This window comes from Vidua chalybeata, chromosome 2, assembly GCF_026979565.1.
Source record: "Vidua chalybeata isolate OUT-0048 chromosome 2, bVidCha1 merged haplotype, whole genome shotgun sequence".
In the NCBI taxonomy this organism is placed as follows: domain Eukaryota; kingdom Metazoa; phylum Chordata; class Aves; order Passeriformes; family Viduidae; genus Vidua; species Vidua chalybeata.
The window spans coordinates 85479408-85507405 of record NC_071531.1 but is presented as its reverse complement, the minus strand read 5'-3'; the positions used below and the strand labels follow the sequence as shown (position 1 = coordinate 85507405).

Below are 27998 nucleotides of genomic sequence, written 5' to 3'. Positions count from 1 at the left end.
TGATAAAGTAATGCATTTAAAGAAAAAGATACCCTGCAAGATTACCTGAGTAAATATAATTGCAAAAGGCAACACTGATTTTCAAAATGACTGCTTCCTTTTCAGCCTTACTCACATACTAAGTAATTGTGAAGTTGCAAATTACCCACACACTCTTGCAATGTGCAAACAGGTCTGTAGCTCTGGCTGGTGTTAAAATCAGCATGGACATTTGCCAAAGGTGGCACCCCACCTTTGGGCTCAAGTTGCATAGTGGCTCAACCTGTCTACAAACTGGTGAGCAGTTTATAAACAAAGTGTGACAACCTGGTGTTCTCTGTAAGAGTAAATGGATGTTTTAAGTAAGCACTCAAGCCTACAAACCAAAAATGAAGATTTTCTAACAGACATTTTGGAAAAACAAAACAGAACAGTGACTGCAGAGTTTTGTAGCTCTGTATTTATATGGCATTCATGGAGTTAATGCCTCTCCCAAAAGGGGCCCACAGTTGTTGTTAGGTCAACCCCTGTAAAGCTTCAAAGGTTTTGCATCCCCTCAGCCTGACCTACTCAGTGATCTGCACACTGTTTTCATTTAGCTGCACTGAGTCCAAAAGTAAAGCCTGAAAACCACAATGATCTCTTCTTTTTTTTTTTTTTTTTTACTCCTACTGTTTTTCCATGGCTCTGGAAAAATAACTAAAATCCAAAGGAGTTGAAAATAGTAAGTTATTGGGAAAACAAATCAAGGGCAAGCTAATAAGGCTGACACCCACAGGTCATGGCTTTACAAAAAACCAGAAATTTTAATGCCATACTAAATACATCACTTGGATAATCTATGAAAGTAGTTTAGTCTTCACATTACATGTGGTTTCTATTCATAGTTATCAGTGCCAATATTTTATTGAAAAGTTTGCAGTTCTGCTCTTCATACAGATCAAAAATATAATTGAAAAAAATTACATAAAAGTTCTGTTTTGTTGAATTTCTCCATCTTGACTTTGTGATTGCTAGGTTACTATTTCTATTTGCAATATTACACAGTCTTTACCCCACAAAAAGGTTATTAAAATAGGAGCAAAAAACTAATAATTCCTCATCATACTGTTTAATACAGAAAGTTTTGTCATGATAATCACTGTGACAAGCTGGAATTATAAGCTGGTATATGTTTCAAGTGTATTTAAACAGCATGAACTATTATTTGACAATGCCCTCTTAAGATAGCACAAAGGAAAGTAAATATTTGTTTAGGAATTAAAAGATTCTTCTGTGGTAATGTTTTGCTAATTTAAAGGGACGAGTGAGCTTGACTGAAACTGTCTTAATAAGTAATTTCTGAATGTCACCACTTTGGGGAACTGTATGGATCATGTGGCAAAATACCAACCCGTAGCATTAGAAACTTGGGTAACATACAGTCCTGAAGGATATAAGCTAATAGTTTTTATCTTAAAAAAAGATCTAAATAAGGCCTCTACAACTCAAAATATATTTTAATTGTACATAAAAAGCTTTCAAAATATGCCTGCAAAATTAAAGCTGAGTGAACTGAAGCAAATCAAGAATTCTGAATTGAGATGAACTTTTACCAAAGCGTGGGTCAAGCCTTGGGTCTAGCCAAGAAGTGGTCTTGTTCTTATGGTTTATGTAGTAAATTTCTCCATCCTGGGTCATAGCTTGTTCCCATCCATCGGGGAGTGGGCCTGCAATATAGAAGGAAGGAGTTCATGGTGGGCTCTTGTTTGCTCCAGCTGAAATTGATCTAAAAAATATTTTAACATTCTACATATATAACAATACATGAAACAGAAGAGTTTCAAGCTCATTTCTGGGATTAAGGGCAAAGAAGTGCTGTGTGAGAAACCAAGGACCAGGAAACACTTCTATCATTTTTATTTAGGATTTGGACTTCAATTTTCCAACTTGTTTGTATCCTTTCATATGCTTTTCACACATCATTTTGCTATAGCATTCTAGTATAAAACCAGCAATAAGTCAAGCCTGCCAGAATGAAACCAGCATGTGCACCAGGAAAAAGAAGCATAGCATGATTCTACCTCTCACAGAAAAATTCATCTAGTGATTAAGACACAGGATCAGCAACAAGCTAACACTGAGGAGATCCTGAAATATTCCTGTCTTTCACAAACAATTAAAAAAAGAAATGACAAAATTAATTTCCTCTTTACTTCATACTCAAACTTTTGAAAGCATTCAAGGCTTAAGCAGACAAAAATGCAAACCTGAAGAACAAGGCAGGCAAACAAGCAATGACAAAGCAAAGGCAAGAAAACACCATGAGCAGTCACAAAGACACAGGGCTATGAACAGCAGTGCAACGCCTCTACAAGCAGAAAGGCACACACAGGAAAAACTACTTCTAGAAAATGGTCAAAGGGAGGTACATAATGATGTTGTGGAGTCCACAGCTGATGTCTGAACACAGAGCCTGAGGAGTGGTTCCCATATGCTCCCATCAGCAGCTTTCATTCCTATATAGTTCTTAAACCCCTCATTCCCATCTCTATATGACCACGTACATTCACCCATATTTTGCTTAGACTGAAAACTATTTTAAAAAATTATATTTATCTTGTCTTATTTAGAAGGTGCTTTAAAAACACATGGTTTTGAATTTTTATACTCACATTGACACGGACTTCTAAAAATATCTAAATTAGATACGGAAGATCTTCCCTGTATTTTAGATTTAATTACAATCTTCAAATCATACAACAAAAGATTCACTATACATGTTAAGAATGTAAAAGAAATTAGAACAAACCTGCTGTAGCAACAAGCCATCAAGTTCTTCTACTCTTCCTCAGTGTAATACAGTAATACAATAGCAGAAGCCATCTGGCTGTTAGACATGGACTAACTGATTATTCTGTATAATGTAAGATACACTAGGTATAAACAAAATCATTATTTCATACATGAGATTCAGGTATACCCAAAAATATGTGTGTATCTGATAAATGTCTACTATATCCAACTTCGAACTACATTAGCTCTTGACTGTAACTTTGTCCTGTAGTCATGCTCCTGCTGAAGAATTCAGTGTAAAGCTGGGAGGAGAGGTGGGGAGGATAGATTTGTTTGCTTAATCTCAAAAGATGTTCTTGGAGAAATGTCAAAAAGAGTACAAAAATAATTCAATTGCATTCCAGTAATATCCCAAGGCATAATCAGGACAAGAATTTCTTACTGTGGTCTTTGAAGATCCCTTGCAAACTACATTTCTAATTTAAACTTTCATTTTGGCTCAGAAAACAAAGCCCTTCTCTAGTAACTTCACTACTCCATCATTAGAGCTACAGATGAATTTCAAGTGAGGAAAAACAGTGAACACTAGACATTTTCTTCCCACCTCTAACGCTCTAAATCTTGCCTACAAATAATGAGTATCTCAGCTTTTATCAGAAGCTAGTGAACAGAACAGGCAAGAAAGAGTGACAATACTGCAAATGATGCTTAAACCCTAAGATACTCACTGTACAAAAGGACTTTGATGGAGAAATGAAAGCTCCAGTGCAAAGAACGCTGTGTTTTGTTACCATACCTAAAGACTGGCCAGCTAACCAGTGAGATGCTTTTTTACAAAGCTGGGGCACAGGAGCACAGAGGCATGCCCCCCATCATCCAACTGTAGAAGTCAATGAAGAACTAAACCCACTCCTTTACTGCTGAGCCAACACGCTAGCCATGCAAGCAGACCTTCTCACTACCACTCTCCTCAGAGTCCTGCTAAGCCATACATGCCTTGGAGAAACCCAGCAAGAAATTCTTTGCAAACTGCAAAGCCAGAAAAACCCTCTTTGGCTTTAGGGAAAAACAAAACCAGCCTTGGGGTGTCAGTCCTGCTGAACACTGAAATCTGTACTGGTCCAGCATGTTCCTTTGTAGCAAGAAAGAACAAAATGCCTTTGAAGAAGGCTGCCAGGAGCTGATCAGTCCATCCACCTGGTGGAATAATGCTACTTATGAGACTCAGTGATCTGATGAGTGCTAGCTTACTACTAGAGACAAACTTGGGCAAGGTTCTCTTCCTAAATAAAATGCACAGCTGTGGAACAGGACAAAAAGGTCCATCTGCTCACCTGGCTGTCACAGCAGTAAGCCTTCCTTGCTAAGTGCTATAAATGACTGCAGAAGCAGAGCTTTTATCTCTAGAAACTTTTGGCATTAATAATCTAGCTTGCTTCCTTGGACAACAGACTGCTCTCATGTTTCTGCTGTCATCGTTACATATTGAAAAGGCAGTTCAAAAACTGAAATTATTGCCTTCTGTAATTCCTGTTTGGTTTTGTGAGTAATTGTGAAACTAGAAGACAGTCTGATTTTCTAAAGGGCCACTTGACAAACTCTGTATTAGAGGCAACTACCAGAGGAAAGAACTAAACCTATGCTGAGGAATAGGAGACACATTCACCCAGAGCATCTAGGAAAATTCCTTTGCAATTACATGCCCATTTTCCCCCAAAAGGCTCAATAGAAACAGAATTTTCAGCGTTAGATAACCTAGGCCACAAAAGCTGAGTCCTATATTGCAGCTATTCAGACCTTCTCACTAAAATTTCCATAATTACTGTAGCTCATGTTGTATAGAAGCAGCAATACTGGGTCTAACCAAAAGTCCATTTAGTCCAGGCATCTAGCCTGGGGTGATGGACAGATCTTGTTGGTTGCTGAAAGTAGCCCATTTAGCGACTGTCACATTCTATAAACTTTTAAATAAAGCACCAAATACATATAGAGACCTAAAAGGTATAGAGGCTATGAATAGTCACTTGGCCTCCAAGTATGTTGGGCACTGGAACAGGCTCCTCAAGGGATGTGGTCATAGCCCCAGTCCTGTCAGATTTCAAGAAGTGTTTGGACAATGCTCTCAATGGCGTGACTCTTGTGGATGTCCTGCATAGGGCCAGGAATTGGACTTGATGATCCTTCCAAATCAAGATATTCTGTGATTCTATCACCAGTTACTCCTTGGACCAGTTTCTGTCTGCTTACTATGTGCCAAATTACCTCTCTTTCAAATACTTCTCCAGTCTCTCCTCCAACTTTTGTTAATATTTAGCACAAACAATATCCCTGTGACATGGTCCCCCTACTAGTTCTGTTTGGTGCCTCCTATGGCAATTGAACACTATCACAAATGTAAGTTTAGAATTCTGTGAAGTAATTTGGACAGGGAGACACAACCCTTCTAGGTAGGGAATTCAATCTGCACTGTGGTACTTTTGAGGACAAAGTTACCAAAAAATTAAATTCTAATTTCCAAATGTAAGCCAGCTTTCCAGAACTACTGGTAAGCCATACCTCTGTAACTACATATTTATATAATGGTGTAATTTCATATAAATAACATGTAATTTTAAAAGCCTATGTGCATGTCTCTTTGGTGCATGTCTCCACTTCTTGTGAGTTTTTTTTAACTTTCTCATATGCCATGGAGTCTGGAATGCAAAGCAGTGCTTGCTGCTGGCAGACAGAATGCAACTGGAAGAGTAACAAAAGCAGCAATGTAGTAGAGATTCAACTATGCTGGGATAAGAAGTCAATCTTGCAAGACTCTACAGTTCCTAACACTTAATTTTAAAACAGATGTAAACAAAGTATTTTATCAACAGGTCAATGCATGTAAGAGGGCATCTGTATCTATCTACCAACTGATTATGCATGGACAACCTAGGAACTAGGTTGCAACAGAAATCACCTGCACCTAATACAAACACTGATCTCCAAGACCTTTCCTAATCTTTCTCTGTGAAAACTTTTTTCCTTCAGTCACTGTGGTTCTAAAACTTCCAAAACTTATATCAAAGTCTACAATATTTACTTAAAGTACACCTTTATCCTGTTGAATTAGTATAAAAAGACACTATTTAAAATGGGGTGGTTTTTGCAGATCAAGAAAGAAATTAACATTATTGTCACACAGATACTTAGAAACTTGAGTTTCACAACAGATCATAGTGTTGACTGTACGCACAACAGAATTTTGTAGTATGACTGGCTACATAGGCACAATCTGCAACTGAAGTGAGCAAGGACCTAGGAGAAGAGCTAGAACTTGTTTTAGGTATTGGCATATTCCTTTCTACCCGCCTGTCCCCTGAGAGTTATGAACTCAAGTGTCCATTTTCTTACCAACATTTAATGTGGCACTACAGCCTTACCTAAAGAGACAATGGAATTGCACTAGGTCTACAAACTTTCACCGGGAAACTCAATTCAAAACTGTCACATAAGAATGAAGACAAAAGAGGATAAAGACAAATAGTCTGTTCCAAAGCTAATTATCTAAGTTCTATGCATAAGCAGAAGAGGCTAAAGTATGCAGTGCTGTCAAGCATAATTCAAGCAAGATTCAGAAAATAAAAGTATCTGAAGATACAATTATCCCATCTGTTGTATCATCTGTAATTGTATATGAAACAGCCACTGTTGACACATCCTATACATTTACTACTGAGGTAAAGTTATACATTTGAAAATAAAATGTGTAACTTTACCTCAGTAGGAAATATATAGGATATGTTCCTAAGAAGAACAGCATACCATTATTACTACCTTTTTGTTTGTTTGTTTTAAATCAAGACAGGAGAAACTATGGTTTTTTTTTTTTTCCTGTTCTGTTTTGCTTTAGGGAAAAATGGTTAGAAACATAATGCAAAAAATCAGAAGTCACAATGACTTTTTATATACATGTGGCATATTTACAAATAACAGGCTTGTTTCCCTTCCACTACTGAAGATGCAATCCTATTTCACAGATTAACCAACAAATGCCATCTAATAGAGCACTGTGCTGCTTCTCTGCATACATATGGCCCAAACTATTTTAGTTGGTTACATGTAGCAACTAAGTTAAGAAAGACAAAAAAAACCTCACTTTTCACACACTGATGACTTCCTATAAAGGATGTAGCTAACTAACACTCATAGAATAACTCATTCACAAAAATCATGCCTGGAACAGATGTCCATCAACTTCCTTGAAGAAATGTAATTTGCAGCAAGATACCTAAGTGCCTCAAGAGATGGAATTTCTTAAAACAGATAACCTAAAGATTTCAATCTCACGCAAAACTACATCTTTCCCATTTTTATATTTGAACAATCTTTTGACTTGACCTTATCACATCTTTCCTGAGTTCTTCTTTTCCTATTATCCAAAAAGACAACAGATTTATCTCCAATATGCACACATCAGCTTTCAGATTTTTCTTCTCTCTGCATCTTCAGTTTGCTTTCCTGTTTGTAATTCTTGCTAATGTCAAGATCTCTAATTCTGGCTAAATGGTTAAAGCTTCTAAAGGCTGTCACAGCAGCTCCCAGAAATCTCTCTTACATTTCAGCACAGTAACTTGACTTACAGGCTCCTAAGGCAGTATACTAGAACTTGGACAGTAACTTTAAGGGCTAAAATGAATGAGCACCATACAAGGTCTATACAGAAAGGAAAATATTCTCCTTTGTGGCATTTCAGACACTTTTTTGCAAGTCCGTGATCTCCAGCTGTCACAATACTTACTCTCGGTTTTTTCCAATATCTTTCATGAAAGGCTCTCATGCACTAGCATATGTTTCACTGCCAGCAATATTTCATAACAGGAAACTTCTGTCTTAAAGGTCTCAACTTGATTTCTTGAGAATGAACACCCAAATTAGAACATTAAGTAGTCTTAAATCTGAGTGCCAACATCATGACTGTAAGTTCCACTGTGCTGAAGTGGTACATAGTTACTTGACTTTTCCATTTCTCTCAAAGATTATTCAAGAGGCTATCAAGGAAGCATAAGCTACCATGAGCTCAGTAATAAAAAGTAATAAAACTAGGTATAAGAGACTTTAGTAAAAACAAATATACAGTCATAATTTAAAGTTAGTACATAAACATTTGCCAGATCAAGTATCAGAATGGCATCCAATAAATGCAGGTTTGGTATTATTTAATTCCGAGCAGACTTTTGTTAATAGCAAATAAGGGTAAGCAAGTGCATCCAAAGAGTCAGTTCCAAGTCATACTACCTCAACTGACTTAAGCTTAAAAAATCCTAATATCACATAAGATGTGATGTAATTCAGTATACACAGGAGTTCTGAGTCCTTCATGCACTTTATCAGATTCAGAGCACTTGGGGCAAAAAAAACCGTCATGGGATTTTCAGTTGATGCTCAACACAGTATCATCTGTGAAATTAAAAATAAATGTTCAATGAACTTGTATCCAAGTAAGTGCTTTCTCAAATCACAAGACAATCCACTTGCACATTTCAACTGTTCTTTACTGCACAAAGAACAGTATCTATGCAGCATCACTCTCTCACACACTTACATCAGGCAATTACATGTAAATGTTGTTTTAAAAATAATCCTTGTGTCCAGATTGCTAGCTTCTTTTCTAGTTTGTTACCACCCTGTTATAATTTAACAGTACATTTTTTTACTAAGGACCCTTCATTTCTAAGTACATAAAGTGATTCCTACTTTACTATCAATATTTTTTCCTGTCAATTCTTGGTACAACAGAAGATTTGAGGAGTTATCTTAAAATACAGAATTTATGTCAATATTGAAACAGCAAGCATCTCGTTTTAGCACCAATAAGCAAAAAGGCAGGTCAGACCAAGGGAATTGTTTCCTTTCTCCTAGTCTCCCATTCTCCCTCCTTTAGAAATGTCCCTACAAAAACATGCCACCTCTATTGCTGCAGGTTTCCTGGGATAAATTTACACAGAAAATAATCACACTGTTTTATTTTCACATCAGAGCCTGAGACCTTAATTGCTGTGAATCACAACTTCCTGAACTTGAACAGGACTCATTTGTTTCAGGATAATCCAGCCTCCTGGCCTAGCCAGCAAAAAGTTTGATTAACTTCCCCTCTAATACTCAGTCATGAACAGCAGAGTTTGGTCATGCCTGTTAATCTTTCGGTATTGTCTGCAGCACATGAATTGCAGCATGAAACAAAGCTGTCTAAACAGACCACAAAAAGCAGCACCAGAGAATAACCCTTGGGAAGTACAGGAACAGCAGACACACACAAAATACAGTCAGACTATGAGAAAATAAATATAACATGAACCTCAGTGACAGACAGGAGGTGACAAAGCAAGGGCAAGACCAAGCACTCAAACAAGCATGGCACCAAATTTATCTGCTTGCTCTCTGCATAATCATATGAGAGAGCTCTGAAAACATACAGTAGATTCTATAGCAAGAACAAGAACATTTTATTGCTGTCTAGTGAGAGGCCCTGCCAGGCCAGCTGAAAAACAATTTTATATTCCAGGAAAAGACAAAAGACTTCTCCAGCTAGAGCAATAATGACCATCATACTGTATTTTGGAAGTAATAGAAACACAAGAGGAAAACCAAAGCATCTCTGCTTCTAAACAAGGTATTTGCTTGATCCATTTAGGGAGGACAGGAAAAAATTGTATGTTCATATTAAATGTAGGAAATGTCAATAAATGGTAGTATACCATCTCTAGTCAGTGAGTAAATGGAGGCAGAAGAGCACTGTGAAGCACAAAAGCTTTAATGTAAATTGATATTAATTGAATGGAAATTCTTGTCTTCATCAATTTAGCAGCATTTTTTGGTCAGAAGAAAACAGACAAAAATTCTGCTTCCTTACAAGTTTGAACCATTCATTTGAAAAAAATAAAAACAAATCAAAGAACTACAGTGCTCTTTCTATAGACAACATAAATATTATACAAATTCTCTTATTTCAACTATCAGCCTTTTGCTTTATGAATCAGGCATCAACAAATTTAAAGTTTCAAACCAGGATAACTAGAACTATTTATTAGAACAGCTTGTGGTTTACTTGTATGATCTTTTTAATAAATACAAATTTTGCTTACCTGATGCTGAGTTCATGATGTTCTGCTGCACAGAAGGACTGGTGGGAGCTGTAACATTCATCTGGGAAAGCATGGCCTTCCTAGGATCTTGCCATGTTGTTGTTTGATCAATGTGACTAAGACAAAACAAAGCAAGAGTTAGGACAGTCATGCATTCACAACAACAATCTGCTAGCACAGAAAGCTTAACAACAAAACGTTAAGCTTGCCAACAATAGCCACATTCAAAACCAAACAAGAACTCTTTGGATTCTCTCCAAGCATCACTGTATGTCAGATTCTCAAACCCTTGCCCTGGCCACCACCACTTTCCCAACCAACAGCTGCAGCAACTAGAGCTAGAGCAATGGCTAGATGAGGTTCATCATGAATACCATGATCTAAACTGTTGCACCATAACTAGATGTTGTACCCTGGAACAAAGCATTTGCTGCTTCCTTCTCTCTTTGATCACTTATTTGCCATTTTTAAATGTGACTTCACAGATTTTCAAACCAAGCCAGTTATGTCTGGAATCTCAAGCACAGTCCCAGTACCTTGGCATGAAGAGTTCATATTCAGGGCCTAGGGAGTGGTAATGAGCTGGCTAGTATTGCAATCATTAGTGCTCCCAAACTTTCTGTGCATAGACCACATCCTCAGATTATCGGACAGATTACTCTCCTCCCCACTGACACCTGAACAATCCCTCTGTGGTAGGTGAAGTAACCAATCACACTAAAGCAGTAATGTGAATGGAATGTGCAGCTGCCTTTCAACTTCATGCGAAAAGATGAGGACAGTGGGACAGTCAAGCAACCCACCCAGCCCTGTGCAAAACTTTGGAAGTTTAGATTTCTCTGTTTTGAAAAAAAAATAGCAAGTACATTCACAGAGGTATTCAATTCAATGAAAATACAAAAGTGTAATGAATCATTATTTTACTTTTGGAGTACGTGATTAGCATGTTTTGCTAATGAGCAAATGCAGTCTATTCATAAAGGCATCAACTTTATCTTGATTCCATTAAGCAACACTGCTCTGAGAAGTACACGGGGACAAAGACAGAACTCCAAATGCACATGAACATTGACAACTGACAACAAAATTTGTTATCCAATCATTTAGAACTGGTATCAATTAAAAAGAATATTCAGATAGTATTGTTATAAATTAGAATCCAGTGCATTATTAACTTGGTACCATTCTTTCCTTAAATAAACTATCCTTAAAATTATGCTTTTCTGGATTACATGGAATGCCCCTTTTCATATTCTTCAGCAAAAACCACAACAAGTAACAAATTCAGAAGAACATAAAATGAAGCAGTAGTCACCAAAATAATTAGTTATGTCAAATTACTTATCACATTCTAATCTTCCGTTACAAAGCAGACACAAACTAGCTTTTAAAAGTTTTAAGATATGTATATTTATGCTCTCTAAACATGCACACAAGCAATTTCAGACCAAAGAGTTACAGAAACACTGCAGTAACTCATTTAATACAGTATGTGCTGGTTTGTCTGGGGTAGAGGTTATTTTCTTCACCATGGCTAGTACTGGGCTATGTTTTGGATGAACCTGACCTTCCTCTGATCATCACACCAATAAATTATGTTTGATGGCTGGGGTTAAACCTCAACAAAATACTATTATGCACACTGCATCTTTGGTGGTGCAGGTTTTCAAATATTCAGCTTCACTGAGAAACATGCCACATACAGCAAGACTTTGTTTCTTTCTAAAGCCTATTTATTTATAAAACATGGTGCAACATAGTAAAGACTGCCCTATATATACAGGACTATATATAAACCTTCATACTGGAGAACAATTTTTCACTTTTCTGCTGGTCAGTTTTGCAAAGCAACAAAAACAGGTAAAGATAATACAGATGTAAAAATACTGCACTGTAATGCTTCACAGACTGTGTGTTTAAATTACTGTACCAGCATGTGCTACTCCTCCCCTACATTTCTGATTTGTTATATTTGCTCAACTCAGTTCTGGCAATAGTGGAAACTGGGAAAACATGACTGTACCCATAATAACACATTCATCTATTTCCATTTAACTCTTATAAAAATCCATGTAACACTATGAACTAATAAAATGCAAGGTACATAATTTATAGTCTTTGTTTTTAAATGTTATTTGAGTGCATAATAAGAAATAGAAGGAAAAATGTTTTCTCCCTGCCTTACAGAACCATTTTTACAGTTAACTGTAGGAACGCACTGAAACAACATCCATCAATTTTTCAAAACATACCTAAACATGGGACAGATGAATGGACTATGGAAGAAGCAGCTTTAGATGTACTTCCACTTTTGAGCACAAGAACAGCATAATTGATTCCTCAAGACAGCTTAAGCATATCACTCAAAGTACAGTTAATGTTCATGTGGAATTGTTAACAAGGATAGCTATTTTAGGCAGTAGCAGGTTCCAGCTTTTCCCTAGGTCAATATCACTTGAGAAAAGTCAGCATGTTCCTTACGTGACCAACTGAACTACAATCAGCAGTCTTAGAGCCAAGAGCCATGGAGGAAAAGTCTCAAAGTAAGCAAGCTGGTTATATTAATATCATACTGACCATATGACTGGTTCAATAAGGCAAACTTTTTTTCCCTCCCACTCAGCTCAGTGCTTCATGACCTACATATCCATTTCCTCCACACCGTCCCTCAAAACTTTTCTCCTCAACCTCCATCAAATCACAGTCCTCATATTTTACCTGCTCCTCACCCTGAGTGTTTGAATGCTATATATTAAGACAAAACACATCACAACAGATGAGTTCTTTCCTACAAATTCTAAATAATGCTCAGCTGACGGAATACAAAGTAGGCAAGCACTTATATGGATGAAATGTTGAAATAAATCCTAGTACTACATGAAGGAATATAGGAATTCATTTCAGGTCCCATTCACAGCACATGGACCAACATAACTTACTATAAACACCATGTATTTTTAATTACCAAGTTAAGTATTGAAACAGGACATTCTCCACAGGTAAAGATCTTTCCCTCTGTTTTGAACAGTAGCACAGAAAAGGTCTCAATGGACATAACAAGAACTGACATCAACACTGCATTATCTCTCCTTGCATTAAGTAGATTTTTTTCTCATAGGAGCTGAATTACACAAGTGCCCCTATCCTTACGTTACAGATCTTCTATTTTACGTGAGCTGCGCCATATCTCAATAAGCAACTGGTGTCAACACAAATTAAAAACCAGTGAATTATATGAAATAAATGTAACCTATAAATCAACCACTATATATAGTATGTATTATCAAATTAAAACTTAAAATTCTACCTACTCAGGAATGAGACACACAGCTCTGTACTGTGTGAACAGAGCAAAGTGAGTAAATATTCCTAGAATTAAAGCAACATTTCTAGGATAATCAAGCAATGTAAGACATTTTATTTCACAGAATAATTTCTCAAATCTAACATCTATCTGGCACTATTTATTATTGTTCATTTATGTCGTGGAGAAGCAAAACTTTATTAAACTGGACAAACATAGTATAAACTAAGGAAATCAGACTGTACCATAAATGTAGGTCTGTGGTAACAGGCCTTAGAAAAACAAAACTAAAACACCCACCACACGCTAAGCATTTGTTAAACTTATGTGAATTCTAGTATCAAGAAGAGTGACTGTTCCAAGACACATCACCCACCATCCTCCACCAAAAAGGACTTTCAAAGTGCTGTGCATTACAAAGAGCACAAGCTGCATCTCCTCACCCATCCTCAAGTTCTATAGCCAAATACAAATTATTTGCATTTTGACAAGAACAACTTCAAAGGAAAGAAAAAAGTTCTCATTTTATGTACACAAAGACAATTTCTACAGTTACTAAGAATCAGAATTTCTAATTGAAGAAAATCTTTACTGGCCATTAAACACTATCACATGCCTGAAGATTTGTCAGTTTCAAATTCTAACCAAATTTTAGAGTTTAAGGTTTGGGTTTGTTGTGGTGGTGGTTTTGGTGGTTTGCTTTTGCTTTTTCTTTTTTTTTTTTTTTTTTTTTGGTTTTTTTTTTTTTTTTTTGTTTGTTTTTTTTTTTTTTTTTTTTTGAGGGAGAGGGGTGTTGAAGATTTTGATTTGAGTTTTTGGTTGTGTTGGGTTTTTTTTAAGTACATTGGAAAAGAAGCAGGAGATCTAGAGACCTAAAAAATGAAAAGGAAATTTGCTTTTTATTTTAAGAACCCTTTGGATCCTAGTAGATTAATAATATAACACCATTTTAAAAACAAAGAACTCATCTGCCCCTTGTACAAAGTGTAATATACTTTCCCATTCATTCTCCAGCTGCTGCACTCAAAAGACACATACTGTTTTGTTAAAAGCCATATCAGAAACAAGCTAACACAAAAAAGACACTCAAAGAATTACTTAAATTCTTCAAGAAAGGCTTATGTAAGAGGTCTTCAGTTTTGATATTCTGTAGTATGCATTGCAACTACAGGGTTCCCATTGGCAGGTGCACTTTCACAGAAACAGATCTTAGGACAGACATTATTAACATAAGCAGGCCAGAACTGCAAGACTATTTCAGTGAAGTGTGCAATAGAAATGTAATGTTAGGAAGAAAAGCAAAAGAGAATGAACAGATATTCTAATCCTCAGTACCAGATGATCATACTATATGAAATTTCTGCAACAGCAAAACAACATAAGAGGTCTGATCTAAACATAAAAGAATAGGTAAGAATAAATAATCCGGCACTTCTCAGTATATTTGGACATGGCTCTTCATGAAAGGACATTTCAAAAATTTAGTCTCAAACACACAGAAAGGCAACTTTTTCCTAAGTATAAAAGCATCACTGTAAAAAGCTATGCAAACATCTCTCCATAATGTAATGCTTGTGTTTTAACAATCTAGAAAAGAATTATATTTTATGTCTGTGAGAAAATTATTTTCAGTCTCTAGTGAATTTGAGATGACTAACCTTAGATTTTGGTTTTCAGATTTTTGGGACTTTTAAGAATTCACTGGAAATCACATTTTATGAAAAGCAAAACACGAATGCATACCACATCATGTATGTGGTATCAACTCTCAAGGTGTTGACATGGCACTGAGTACTTTTTGTTCTGGGGATAGCTAGGAAAGTCTTTGTGTAACATAAGCAAGTGCACAAATGAAACTAAATCTAATTATGTTCTATTTTTGGTGTGAAATTTAAACTTTTTCATTAAATCCCAAATGTCAGCTGCTCCATTGACAAGTATGTCACCTATGGTTCTGTTTTGTTAAATGAACGAGATATAGATTCTACTCTTTCATTTTTTCTTTGTCTTCCTAGCTAGCTTTTCTTTGCCTTCTTCAGCTAGCTTCTTTAATCCATATAATGCATCACTTTCTGAAAGGTTTTTGCTTTTTATTTATATTTGTCTATTAACTTTAAGGTCTAGTAAAGAAAAAGTGTCGCCTCATAAATGCCAGAATTATTTTAGAGCTCTCACCAGTACATTTCAGCATGTCAGGTCTTGATGTATATACTGAAAGTTAGCTTTCCTCATGATTCCAGGAGAAACTGTATATTTCTGCTCTTGAAACTACCACAAATTGTCAAAAAAAAAAAAAAAATCAACTAACCTCTTTACCAAATCTTATACAAATTTGTACTGTGTACAGGCACTGTAGGGTATCTCCAAATTACCCACTTAGCTATCATTTTCGCAGGCACGGAAGAAATCCATATATCTACTTCTGCACAGACCTGAGCTCTACACCAGAATACCAATATGGTGGTCTGACCAGAGGGCAGCTGTCAAAGTGGCAGTATCCACTAATTCAAAAATAGAGCTGGATGCATAATCCCTAAGAAAGTGGCAATAGCTAGAAGGCCAAAATCACTTTGACAGGGCTGATGAGCTAGGGTGATTCCCACAGGTAAATTTTCCATAGCTGCGTTTAGAAATGGGATGAAAAAGAAGGTTTTGAGTATAAGGAGCCTCGACATGACCTGGTCTAATTACCACTCTCAAAAACTGGAGTGTAGCATGCAGAGACTTCTGGGTTATGGCTGCTGATGATCCTAGGATATTTACACACAATGGAGTGGATCCAGCTTTGCCTGAGGATAGAAGACGTGACATTCTTTGTGCATGCATCCTTTACTATCCTATTCAGGGATTTTGAGAATTGGACAGGATTAAAACATGAATCTAAGTCTTCAGATATATGGGCCATTTTTAATTAGCATAGCTGACTTTGCAGGTGCTGTAACAAAATCACAGATTTATACTTTAAATATACTTTAAATTTGAGAAGATTTCAATTCCAAGCAGGAACAATATAGAGAAAAGCCTGAAGGGGAGATGAGACAGCTCAGTTAGCAATTACCTCTACCCTTGGTTCAGTCCTCCATAAACATTTCCCTGAATTTGCACCATTCTTAGACAAAGATACACACTTAAAGTGACCATAAACCCTTTAAGGACTTTCCAACTGGCTTTGTAAAGAAAAAAATTCAACAAAATCCAGCAAAAGAAAAGGCTGGTTACAGAGCAATGAAAATCTCATCTGCTGAGAGATTATATTCCACCCATTGCTGGGGAAAGCACTGTTTCTTCACTTGTGTTGTCCATTTATTTGCAATATTTCCTTAGGTTTCAGGACTGTTACAGCCTAATTATATAAAAGCACATGGCAGTAAAATTCAAAACTTCCTAATCTCACTGTTTCCCAAAAAGCATCAGAAAAAAACCCTAAAATTTGTAACAGTTTATCTCTTGAGGATGGTAATGTCTCCAGGTACGGTCTAATTGCCTGAAAGAACTAGAAACATTGATACAATTTTCTGAATATTCCTGAAATATTTCTGAATATTCCTGAAATAAAATGGCTGTATTTTTGAGTTCTCCTTATTCTTCCTTCTGCTTGTCAGCCTTAATGCATTAACTAAACAAAGCTTGTGTTGGACTACTCCATCTACATCACTGATCATGTTCTCACCAAACTGCACCACAGGCATACGATGCCAGAGAGCACACCAGTAAAATGACAATAAAAAATTCCAACTTCAGCTTGCAAAAGCATACCTTAAAATTGGCATGGAAGTGGTTCAGTGTGCAATCCTGTGGTGCCACAGCTGTGATTTCATTAATTTTGGAATAGAATAAAAGCAAAAAGTAGGAGAATGGTGGGTACAAGCATCCTGTTGACCAGGTGGGAAGAGAGCCTGTCAGAGCTCAAGTTCCTTAACCTAAGCATGAAGTAAAACCACATGCTATCCTATGAAATCACAGTCCTAGGCAGCAGAAATTCTACCAAGAAATTAATGGTCTGAATCTGAACTAGAACAATGCAATAAGGGAAACTTAGATGCATCTGACAGAAGTCTAATTCGTCACGAAACAGATTTTGCCCACAGTCATATACTAGTCAGACAAGTTCTTCAACAAATCTCTCTGGAATTTATTCCTAAGGTGGTTGAATATTTCAAGATACTAAGAGGTACCAGAAATTCCAGAAAGCATGGCCCACAAAGCTGTGAACACTGATACAAAACACAGTATTTAGTATTAAGGTATTCAAAGGCAACCTTCATTAGCACTGGCCTGCCTGCAGACAATACACAATACATACACCAAGGACTTAAATACTAAGCTTCCTGTTCTGATTATAAACACCACGCTGTTTTGAAGCTGCAGAACAGCACTGCACTTCTTAGGAAAGCATTCACAGAAAGGTCCTCACTTCAGAGTGTGTAATGCTAAAATGGATGTAAAGACAGTAGGCAATCTGACCACACATGCACGATGAAAAAATGGTGAGATGAAAAAGAAAAGAAAGAGATGAACGTATGATGTGATGTTCAAAGGTTTGCCAAGGTAGCACCACTTTTATTATAATGTGCTCTTGAAACAACTACCTTTTGTCAAAGCCAAAATGGAAACAATAACATGATTATTTTGCATTTATTATTCCTCCTGCCCCTTTCCTGCCTTGCACTTAAGGACCTCATATAGAAAAGTAGGGCTGGTATCAAAATGCTTACAAGTTTCTAAATTGATTCCCGAAAGTATTATTCTTGGATTCCACTGTGGAATTCCCAAATAAAATAATTTTCTGAGTTTCAGGAACAAATAAGGAGTACAAGGACATTTTCATTTGCAGAACTTTTTCCATTATTTGAAAGCTATAGGACATAGCAGTATTACAGAGACTAAAAAGAAAAGTCCTTGTCTGCAGTCTTTTTACCAGTCCAATTATTTTCCAAAGTCTATAAAGGACTAAATGCTGTGATCACATTCTATGTCACCAGATTTATTTAAACTTCCCCTCTCAGTTCCCCAGCAGAAAAAGAGGCTACTTTTAATGGAAACCTCCCTTTCTTTCCACCCTACCCCCAAAGTTAAGAAGTTTGCTTTCCATGGCTAAGTCATTCAGCATATGAAGAATTCATCTTTTTTTTCTCTCCTTTATTTTAAATGAAAGAGATAAAGATATATCACCAAGGAGGGCAAATATAAAGGAAGAACTGTCTCTGCTGCTATTTCAAGTGAAATTACTATATTTGTTTGACTTTACAGATACCCTCCTACACTCCTGCTTAGCAAATGTGGAAGACCTCCCCAGGTTGCCTTCTGTAAAACTAAAGACAAGACAAACACTAACTTTCACATTTATTAAGGGAAGGCAGATGATTTTCAGAAGTGATGGGCCATGGAATACTTCATCAGTTTAGTGTCCTTTTATCTCTGAGATTCTATCTCATTTCTCTCTCTTAAAAGGAGACAACGAAAGCAAGAGGGAAATCAAATGCTTCATTGCATGAAGAGAAGCCAGGCAATTTTACACCCCTCTCAAAACACCCTACTTTTGTTGCCCGAAGGTTTTCAAGTCAGAGAGGCTTGCCTAAGCATGCTGCAATAAAAGCTGCTATAGCCAGCTGTCTTAGTATCTAAAGGTGGCTGTTCCTAGCAATCCTGTCGATTACCCTGAGGCTAACCACCACTAAGGGAAACAAAATACAAAAAGATTCTTTAGGTTGTTTCCTTATTGCTCTAAGTAGGAAGTCTCAGAGGGCAGTTCAAACTGGTTGCTTGAGTGTTCAGACAATGATCACTCCCAGATGGCCTTGACAGGATGATCTGACTCTTAGAGAACCATTCGGTAGGACCTACTGGAAATGAAGCTTTCTGCTACGAAGTGAACCTGTTTCTCTTGCCATTAAAATCACTAACATTGACATCTCTTTTTAATTTATGGTTCAGAGCTCAGACTTCACACCTGAAGTTGATAATCTGTTCAGATGTTTTCAGTTTTAGTCATACAAATAGTCTTATTGACTATCTTTTCCTTCATTTGAGGGCTGCACTTTATTTCATATAATACACAAGTCATCTCATATAATACACAAGTCATCTGTTTCCTTCTTATGACTCTTATTTCAGGGAAAGATTTTTATTTTTACAATTCAGACAACCACCATGTGCTGCTGAGGTAGGAGGCAATTATTCCTGTCCCTAAAGACTCTGCGAATGCTCAAAACAAGGAACAGAATCTTCCAACAGCAAGTTGCTGCCTGAGTCAGTACTTGTAAGATACCTGCTCAGTCATCCCTAGGCAATCTTGTATACTGTTTTTTTGCCACGAGATTATTCTTTTTCCTCCCCCACCCTTCAAACCCCTGAAGACAGATTTCACAATCCACCAGAGGCAACAGATTTCTTGACCCCAGATACACAATAATGTCTGAAGGCTATGCTTTGAAAAGTTATTTTTATTTACCCATTTAACCTAGAGTGGCAAAGAAAATACAGAGTAAAAGCCTGAAAATAAACTAAACTACTTAGTGTATAATTTTAATTATCATTTAAATGTACATTACACTTAAATATAATAGCTATTACATTTTTCTTTAAAAGTGGCCTTAAAATGTTTTTGACCTGAGGCTTTTAAAGTTGCAGGTTCTACATTTCTCTTCACCATTCAGAAAGAGTTTAAGGAGCATATTTTTAAACAGTATTCAAAGGCCCATTGTAAAATAAGCAAAGGAAACTAAAACTCATTTTGAACTCAAATTTCATTGCATGTTTCAGAAGTTATCAACTGGAAATATTAATTTACTTTTTGGTTTATTATTAAGAATTTGGGTATTCATAGAAACGGAAAAGTTGAAGGGATTACTGGAGGTCATCCAGCCCAACCACCCTGCTTGAGCAAGTAACAGTAATAGCAAAGTGCAGGATCGAACAGAAACTAAAAGTTTGACTGTAAAATCATCATCAACAAAACAAACCCTAGCTTTCTAGCAACAATTAAAGTGTTAATTTATTTCATTAAATCATCATAAATATCAATACCTCATCATTTATGTATTTGATTTGCAGTAATTTAATATATTTTCTGAGTATCTTTTGGTACAGAGGGAATTACAAATAGGGATGACAAAATATGCCAAGCACATGATTTTATCTAAAAGCTTATAACTTTTATTACTAACAGTTCTTAAAAGTATTAACAGTTTAGTCTTTGCCAAAATTAGCAACTACCATGCTTTATCAATAAATATAGTGAAGTATTTATTTAGAAATTGTTCAACCCTTAGATGGAAAACAGATCACAAAGCAAAAACCACAGATCTCATTTCACTGAATTTCTTGTGCAGATTTGTAAGCATTGAAGTTCCAAATAAATCCTATATAACTTAAACTTATCACCTTAACTTAATACAAATTAATCCCAAATGTATAATCCCTGCAGTCTTCATCTACTAGTTATGAAAATCAGCACTTTTCACTGGGGGAGCGGGACGGTGAAGGGACTGTGCTGCTGCCATGAGAGAGGGGATAAACACAGTATTAAATTATTGTCATACATTTTTAAAAAAACATGTACTCACTAGACTCATATGTCTAGTATTTAAAATGCTTACTAGTAACAGGCCTCTCTAAAGATATGAATACATCCTACCCACACAAGAGATCAGACAACAGGTCACTACTGATTACTACTAATCTGTCTCAGAAGACAATTGTGTGGGTTTTTAAATGGCTAACATCATTATAATCAAGCTTTCTTTCTAGCATCGCCCCTCCCCACTTTCTAACAGTTCAGTTTAGAGACTTCCCCAGTCCAAATTTTATGCTTGGATAATGCAGAGTTTATTTTTCTTCAGGAAATTAGATCAGTTCTCAATACAAGAACTCCCTTACAGTGTTTGCTCACCATTAGTCAGCACTTCCCTATGGCCCATCCCTTTCCTCCACTCCCTTTCAGTTCCAAAAGCTGCCATTACCGGCTTCCAGTTTTTTGGGATTTTTGCCTGCAAATTCACAAACTATTTTAGAAATCCCCTGGAGGGTGAAGCAGCTTTTTTCCTATGAGTATTGTCACTTTGAACTCTTGGACAAACTGAGTTCCTTTAATCTCTTCTATAAAATAGACTTCCTATAACCATGTATCTTATCACCATCCTACAGGACTACTTTTGTCCATCAACTAGGCAGCCAAAATTGTTTTGAAACTTTCAAATCAAACAAAATTCTCACTGCAAACTCTGGAGGTTGTCTACGTTTTGTCTATTTGCTTGGGTTTAGCTCATTCAGTAGTTAGCTTATAAAATTCCAAAGACAAAAACGTATTTGTTCCACAACCCATGTTTGGAAAATATAATGCTCCTGATGTCAGAAGAGCCAACATGCATATCACATATCAGTAATTTCAACACATGAGTAATAAGACAGCTTTTCTGAAATTTAAGCAGTAGATTAGAGAACACAGTTAATGGAACCATATTGATCCCAGTTTTATGCCAAGCTCTCAGGAAGCAAGCCTGTATAAAGATTACTTGATACACACCTGCTGGGGCAAGGCGCCTAAACTGCACATGAACAGTTACAACACTCAGTGACTCACTGTCACTGCAAACTGCAGAATATATCCACTCTTGCCCTTTCAACTCAGTACTTTAAACTGTAATCTTCAGATCAGAGGATGTAAACAGTACCTGAAGGCAAAAGATTTAGGATATATCAAGAGGAGATTGAAACTCCCAACATATTTTTAATTCATAATATTTCATAGACATCCACACTTAGCTTGCTAAAATTGAACACTGAGCTAATATAATCCTTTTGGTCTGCCCCCATTCCAGTAATCTTTGATATTCCTATAAAATGTCTGAACTGTAATTTATCAACGTGAATCGATTGCTTCTAGTCACCATGTAAAGAAAGCTTACTGTAACAGATGTCTTTTTTTTCCCCACAAAAATTTTATATTCAGAATTAAGGAAGAAGGAAACAAACCACTCTGCTCTCCAGCTCCAAGTTTCTTAGTTTTGAACTAAGATGCTTGAATAAACTAAAAAAGTAAACATTTACTTGGCTAATGCTTTCTAAGCTGTGGTTTAACACTTCATAGTTCCAGGTACTTACACAGCAACTTCCTTCCAGAATTTATCAAAGTTCAGTAGCAAACATTCACTGTTTAGTGTTATCTTAAAATTTATTTTGCAATCACTTCATTATCACTACACAGGTCATCATTTTAAACTTTATCTCAAAACCTTTTAAAAGTAAACTGTACATTAAAAAGAAAAAAAATCTATTCCTAGATACTGTGATTCTAGTTTTATAAACTGGGACATTAAACATTCTGGTCATTCTTCTCTGATATCTTGTTATCCTTTAACTATATTTTCAGACATCTATTCCTTCAGAAAATTGTTACAAAATATTTATGTTCAAATGAGACCAGAAAAGGACTGATACATGTCTGACAACATACACATGCTTCTTTACAAGAAATCTATTTACATTTTTATGTTTATCAAGAGCAACAACATTTAAGAGTATACCAAGAGCAAAGAATATACTGCAGAAGACATATGAAAGAAAATCAACCAGGCTCTGGAGTTGACTGGCTGTATTTCAGAGTCCCGTTTCTTCATGCTACATTTCTCCTCACCTCTGACTTGACTATTCATATATGCTGAGCTTGTCAGGATTGTAATCTTAAGTAACTTGCAGTAGTCCTGTAATCTTGCAGTCTATCTGGTAACTCTCCTACTCTACTACAGGGAACAGCTGCTTGGACAGCAAGCATCACCCAAGCCAAGCAGCCAAATACCACTTTCTGTGCTAGAGCATGCACAGAGCTGGCTGGAAGCTGCTGCTGCCAACACTGCTCCCACATGCAGGAGGAGCAGGCCTGGGGCACTCCCGTCCTGCTCACAGAGCAGCCAAAACTGCTCTTTGCTGATTCTGTCCATGCAATCAGTGGGGAATTTGTCCCTTAAATACAGTAACTGTAGTGAGACCATATCAGTGTCAGTACACACAAGACAAATTAAATCTGCTGATAGACTCATGCTGCTATAATATACTTAGAAAATCATCTGTGATGAGGGATTTCAAATGAATCAATTTCCTGAATATCTTCATGAGATGTTATCTAACACCTTATCTGAAAATCACTGTGTATGTTAGAGTAAAAATGTCCTGCAGGTGAAAGCTGCTGAAGAGCAGTTTGCATTGCTGAAGAGCGGTTTGCACTAAAATAAATCACATCCATTAAAAATTAATTTGCATCCTATCCAGAACTGTGCAAGGATCTAATAAACTGTTTAATTACTAAACATCAGTAGCTATTTTGTGAGATAATGACACTCAAGTAATTTCTGTACTTCCATAGAATTGAAGGGGACTACACTTCAAAACAGCAGATGTTAAAACATGGTTTATCTGACTCCGTAACTGCTATTTATTTATTTATTTACAGTTATGTAAAAAACCAACATCACAGTGAACACTTCAGCACAGTACTGGAGGTGATTAATTAGGGAGAGGAAAGGATGAAACATCAAAAGAAAGTGAATACTGTAAGCGTAAAATAAAAAATGTCTTGCAGAGGGATCTGGCAATCTTGTCATATTAACTTCTCCCAAGGAGCCAAGCTGCATGAAAAGATGCTGAAGTAACCAAGGAAGGAGGTCAAAATCAGCAAATTTACAAACCACAGGAAGAATTCTTGCCGAGAATGAATGAGCTGTTGAACCCACTGGACAAAAGTATACTGGTCTGGGAGATTAAACTGGGAGGCAGACTCTCACCAGAGTGGAAGGAAGTACTGAATAAAAACATTATGAACCCTCTCCTACTCTCAGGCAGAGGAAGAACACAGAGTATTTTAGCTCAGGTGGGAGAATGAACACAATTTATTGAGCAAAGAACTACCACAGATGAGCAACACAACTTATCAGAATACCAAGAGTAACAGAAGGACACAGAGACATTTGTGTATCAGTGGCAAAAGTACATAATGGAGAAGAGACACTAAAAGCTGATTTAAAATTTTCCCAATGTTAAGAATAGGTTTGATTTTCAATCTGTACAAGCCAAAACAAAACCTTACATACTTGCAAAGCAAAACTACAATTCTTTCTTTAAGCATGTATCTGAAATTCACTGTAAACATCAACTAAGAAATGGAAAAAAAACCATCAAAAGCTGCAAAGCAGTAAGTTTTAGAGTAAAAGTATATGCCAGCTGCATACAAGAAATGATCACTTCCCAATGCTAGAATTATTATTTTAGCATTGTGTAATCCTCTTTTGAAAATCTTGACCTCCAAGAAATAAAAAAAGTTTCCTCACTCTCACATTGCAAATTATTAGATGAAATGCTTTTACTTCACCATAACTGGTAAAAACCAAGATTTTCACTCAGTTTTGAACTGGTGGGTTTTCTAAATATCCCAGTACCCTATAGAAATGTGCACATACTCTATGTAAGGTGGTAACACTGTTCTCAGCACAGAGAATGCCAGTACTGACTTAGCAGTTTTCTGCACAAAGCTGCCCATTTGCTCCTTGCTCTCCTTGTTTTTGCTTTGCTGATCAAAGGAGTTGCCAAGTTTTTTCTTTACCATTACAAGGCAGGAAAAATGGCTCTCCTCGGAGAGGCCCCTTGTGAGGTCACAAAGGTTAGCTCCACAAGCCCTGGAGTCTGCTCTGATGCTGAAGTGATTGGCTGGCTTCCCTGCAGTTAACCTGCATTTCCCCTCCTTCACAATAGTGCACTGGTTATGGAAACTAAATATGAAAGAACTTGGTGGGGGAGGAAAGAATTTCCATGGAGACACATTCTAAAACACTCACAAGTTCTACTTGTTTGAGCAGCCTGGAAACCTAGCATTCTAAAACATTTGATTTCTTTCTGGAAAACGCAAAAATTTCAGCCTGCAAATCTCTCTATTTTGAAAGGAAAACTCACAAAGTTTGCCCTTTTTTTTTGCATACAAATACATAGATACTAGTTTGTCTTGGTCTGGAAAAAGTTTAAGATATTTACTTGCCCCATTTCTGGACATAAACAAGTGGAACCCACATATCACACCATCTTAATGAAGACTAAAATGAAGCCAACTAATCAGGATTCAGATTTGTAGCACTTTTCAGCTCCAGAGCAGTATCACACCCAAGACACTTTTTAAATGTAGGTCCTAAAGTTAAGTAATGAAGACATCTTGAGATATCAAGCAAAACAATACTTGTGTTTTAGATGGTTGATTAAATCCGCTTCCCATTTTTTATAAATTCAAGCCTACCAATCCACAAGTTTTTCTTCTACATAAAAAATTTAACCCATAGTGTATACACTGAAAGCTCTAAGCCAGTTCAAAACATCTACTTCTAGAAAATGGATTCAGTATTGGTCCAAGTAGGGGAAAGTGATATAAATTTTGTATCTTGAATAATTAACTTTTTGAGGCTTCATATTTTGGGGACAAAATTTCATACCACTTTACAAATAAAACTTTGATTCTCAGCATTGCTTGAAAAGCTGTTTTACCACCCTGAAACTCAAGCCAGGCTCCTTCCTCTCTATATAACTACAGGTGTGAAGTTCTGTCTCCAGTGCCATCACCCATATGTTTGGACAGATGAAGCCAATTAAAATTCAGCCAGTGTGTTTGATGCTGAAACTACCTCTGCAGCTGTTCTGAGTTCATTATGCTACCAGGAGTCAAAAGTACTTCCAGAACAGTCAAGATGTATAGCCCCACTAACTAGGTATTTCAAACTGTTTAAGTACTCTCAAGATTTAACAATACCTAGTAAGAGAGAGGCTCATACTACAGTTTTATCTTCCTAGGTGGAACCAACAGGCTTACTCTTCTTAACCAGTTGCCCCTGTTCACAAAACATTAAGGAAAACAAACCCTCTCAATTGGGACACAATAACAAAATACTGAGAATGCCAGAATCCTAAGCTGAAAACAATAAAATACATAATTAAAGAAGGAATATTATAGTTCATATAAAAACACAGAAGTGGAAGTGGGATCTTGACCCTGTTACTTGTATTTGTTCTCCTGTAAAAAGATGCAATGGAAGTAGAGACACCTCATGAGGTCTCCAGAACTACTTCAACAAGTTTTGATGTAGATGCAAGGAGTGATCCATACAATAGCCATATTGTAATAAAAAGCAGAAAGTATATGTAGGAAAGAGCTGCATCTGATCATCATTAATATTTACTGGAGAAACTTTTAAAGGGGTACAAAAACACAATATGAAATTCCTTTTCTCCTCTTTTGCAGAACTTTTACCACCAACATTTGCCATTTTTTTGTTAGCAGGTATAATAAGGCATAGCACACTTCTAACAAAAAGCTTTATCAAACTTCTCAAGCCTCTTTAGAGGTAGGCCACAAAGGTCAGCACACTTAACACATATCAAACCCATGCCTTCCTCCACTCTCATACAAACGCTGGGTACACAATGTGCTGGCCAGCAGAAAGCACAGACACCAGATCACCTGAGACATTTGCAACAGCAACACATCGCTTAACTTTCGAACTTGCCATGACAATAAAACCCCAGATGAGAAAGAATTGGGTCAAGAGTCAGTAACACATGCTATTTTGCTACCAGGCACATCTTTGACCCACCCAGTACAGAACAGAAATTCTTATCCTTCTGGCTGATGTTGCTATGCAGACAAGAAGCCTCCCATGGTATATGCTGTGATAACATTAAGGTATTTCTCCTGCTTTTGTTATTCAGCCAATACAAGGCAAAAGCCCCTTCTCATACCACCACCACCTACCCAAACCACACTAGGGGGCTCTGCTGATGCCATCACGTTTTCTGACAAGTATTTACTTAATGATATTAACTCATTCCTATCTAAGAAATTAAATTTATTACCTGAAAAGTGTGGAGCAACATCAGCTTACTGCAGCTCCTGTGCTCTTACAGTCCCCACAGTTAAGAGGAAAGAAAAAGCTTTGGTCCAAAATATCTAAAATATCCAAAAGTAAAAAGGCCAACACTAGACACTAGTAAATTAACAAAAACCCCTCTCCATAAGCAGCAGTAAGACACGGATATCACTCAAATCTGTAACACGGGAAAAAGCTAAAGTTCAGGACTACAGTTTTGTAAGTTTTTATGTTAAAGGTTCAGATTGCTGTAATGCTTTAATAATGTCACATCTGGGCCAAGGAATAGATGCACTGTAACCAGCCTCCTTCTGCTGTATGTAATACAGGAAGGACATCCAAGACTGTTTTGGAAAGCAACCCCCTTCAAAAACATACTTTATGAAAATGCTGAGTAATTCCCTGATACAAGACTCAGGCAATTTCAGAATCTTTGGAGTGGCTGTAGGACGACGTGTCCTACATTGATCCTGCAACTGTACAGAAGAAATATGTTCAGACCTATTGCCTTTTTTTGAGCAGGTTACAGAAAAATTACTAAAACCAATCTGAACACCCATATTTCTTAACATTTGAATTGAAAAGAGCTTCATGTATGGCAAAAAGTTTAAATGTTTCATTTGCACCTCAGTTTCATTTCATTTTATGACTTATGATGTAACCAAGAGGTCAATAAGCTTATAACTTTATAACTTCCAAATTAACAACAACAACAAAAAAAAACCATAAATTGACATATAACATAAAAGAATACAGAGATAAATGGGGATGAAGATAAAAATAATTCAGTTTTATGTTTTCTACTTGAGTAATATGGATATCTCAACTCATCATTATGACACATGACCTCCAAAGTTAGGTTTTTAGCTTAAAATGTGACAGGTCTTATTTTTAAATTTAGTCTATAAACACCAGTAAACCTAACAC

General features: G+C 36.6%; 1 protein-coding gene across 8 annotated transcripts in view; it reads right to left on the bottom strand.

Annotated features, from left to right (window-relative positions):
* The window catches only part of YAP1 (Yes1 associated transcriptional regulator), an 86203-nt gene that overhangs the window by 28936 nt on the left and 29269 nt on the right, over positions 1 to 27998 (bottom strand). For 4 of the 8 annotated variants that reach the window (XM_053935159.1, XM_053935161.1, XM_053935160.1 and 1 more), the window contains exons 3-4: positions 9873 to 9988; positions 1575 to 1688 (exon numbers count right to left, since the gene is read on the bottom strand). In XM_053935159.1, the coding sequence (XP_053791134.1) occupies positions 1575 to 1688; positions 9873 to 9988 (230 nt within the window). The remainder of the gene's footprint in view (positions 1 to 1574; positions 1689 to 9872; positions 9989 to 27998) is intronic. The other 4 variants (XM_053935164.1, XM_053935166.1, XM_053935165.1 and 1 more) reach the window with 1 other exon arrangement.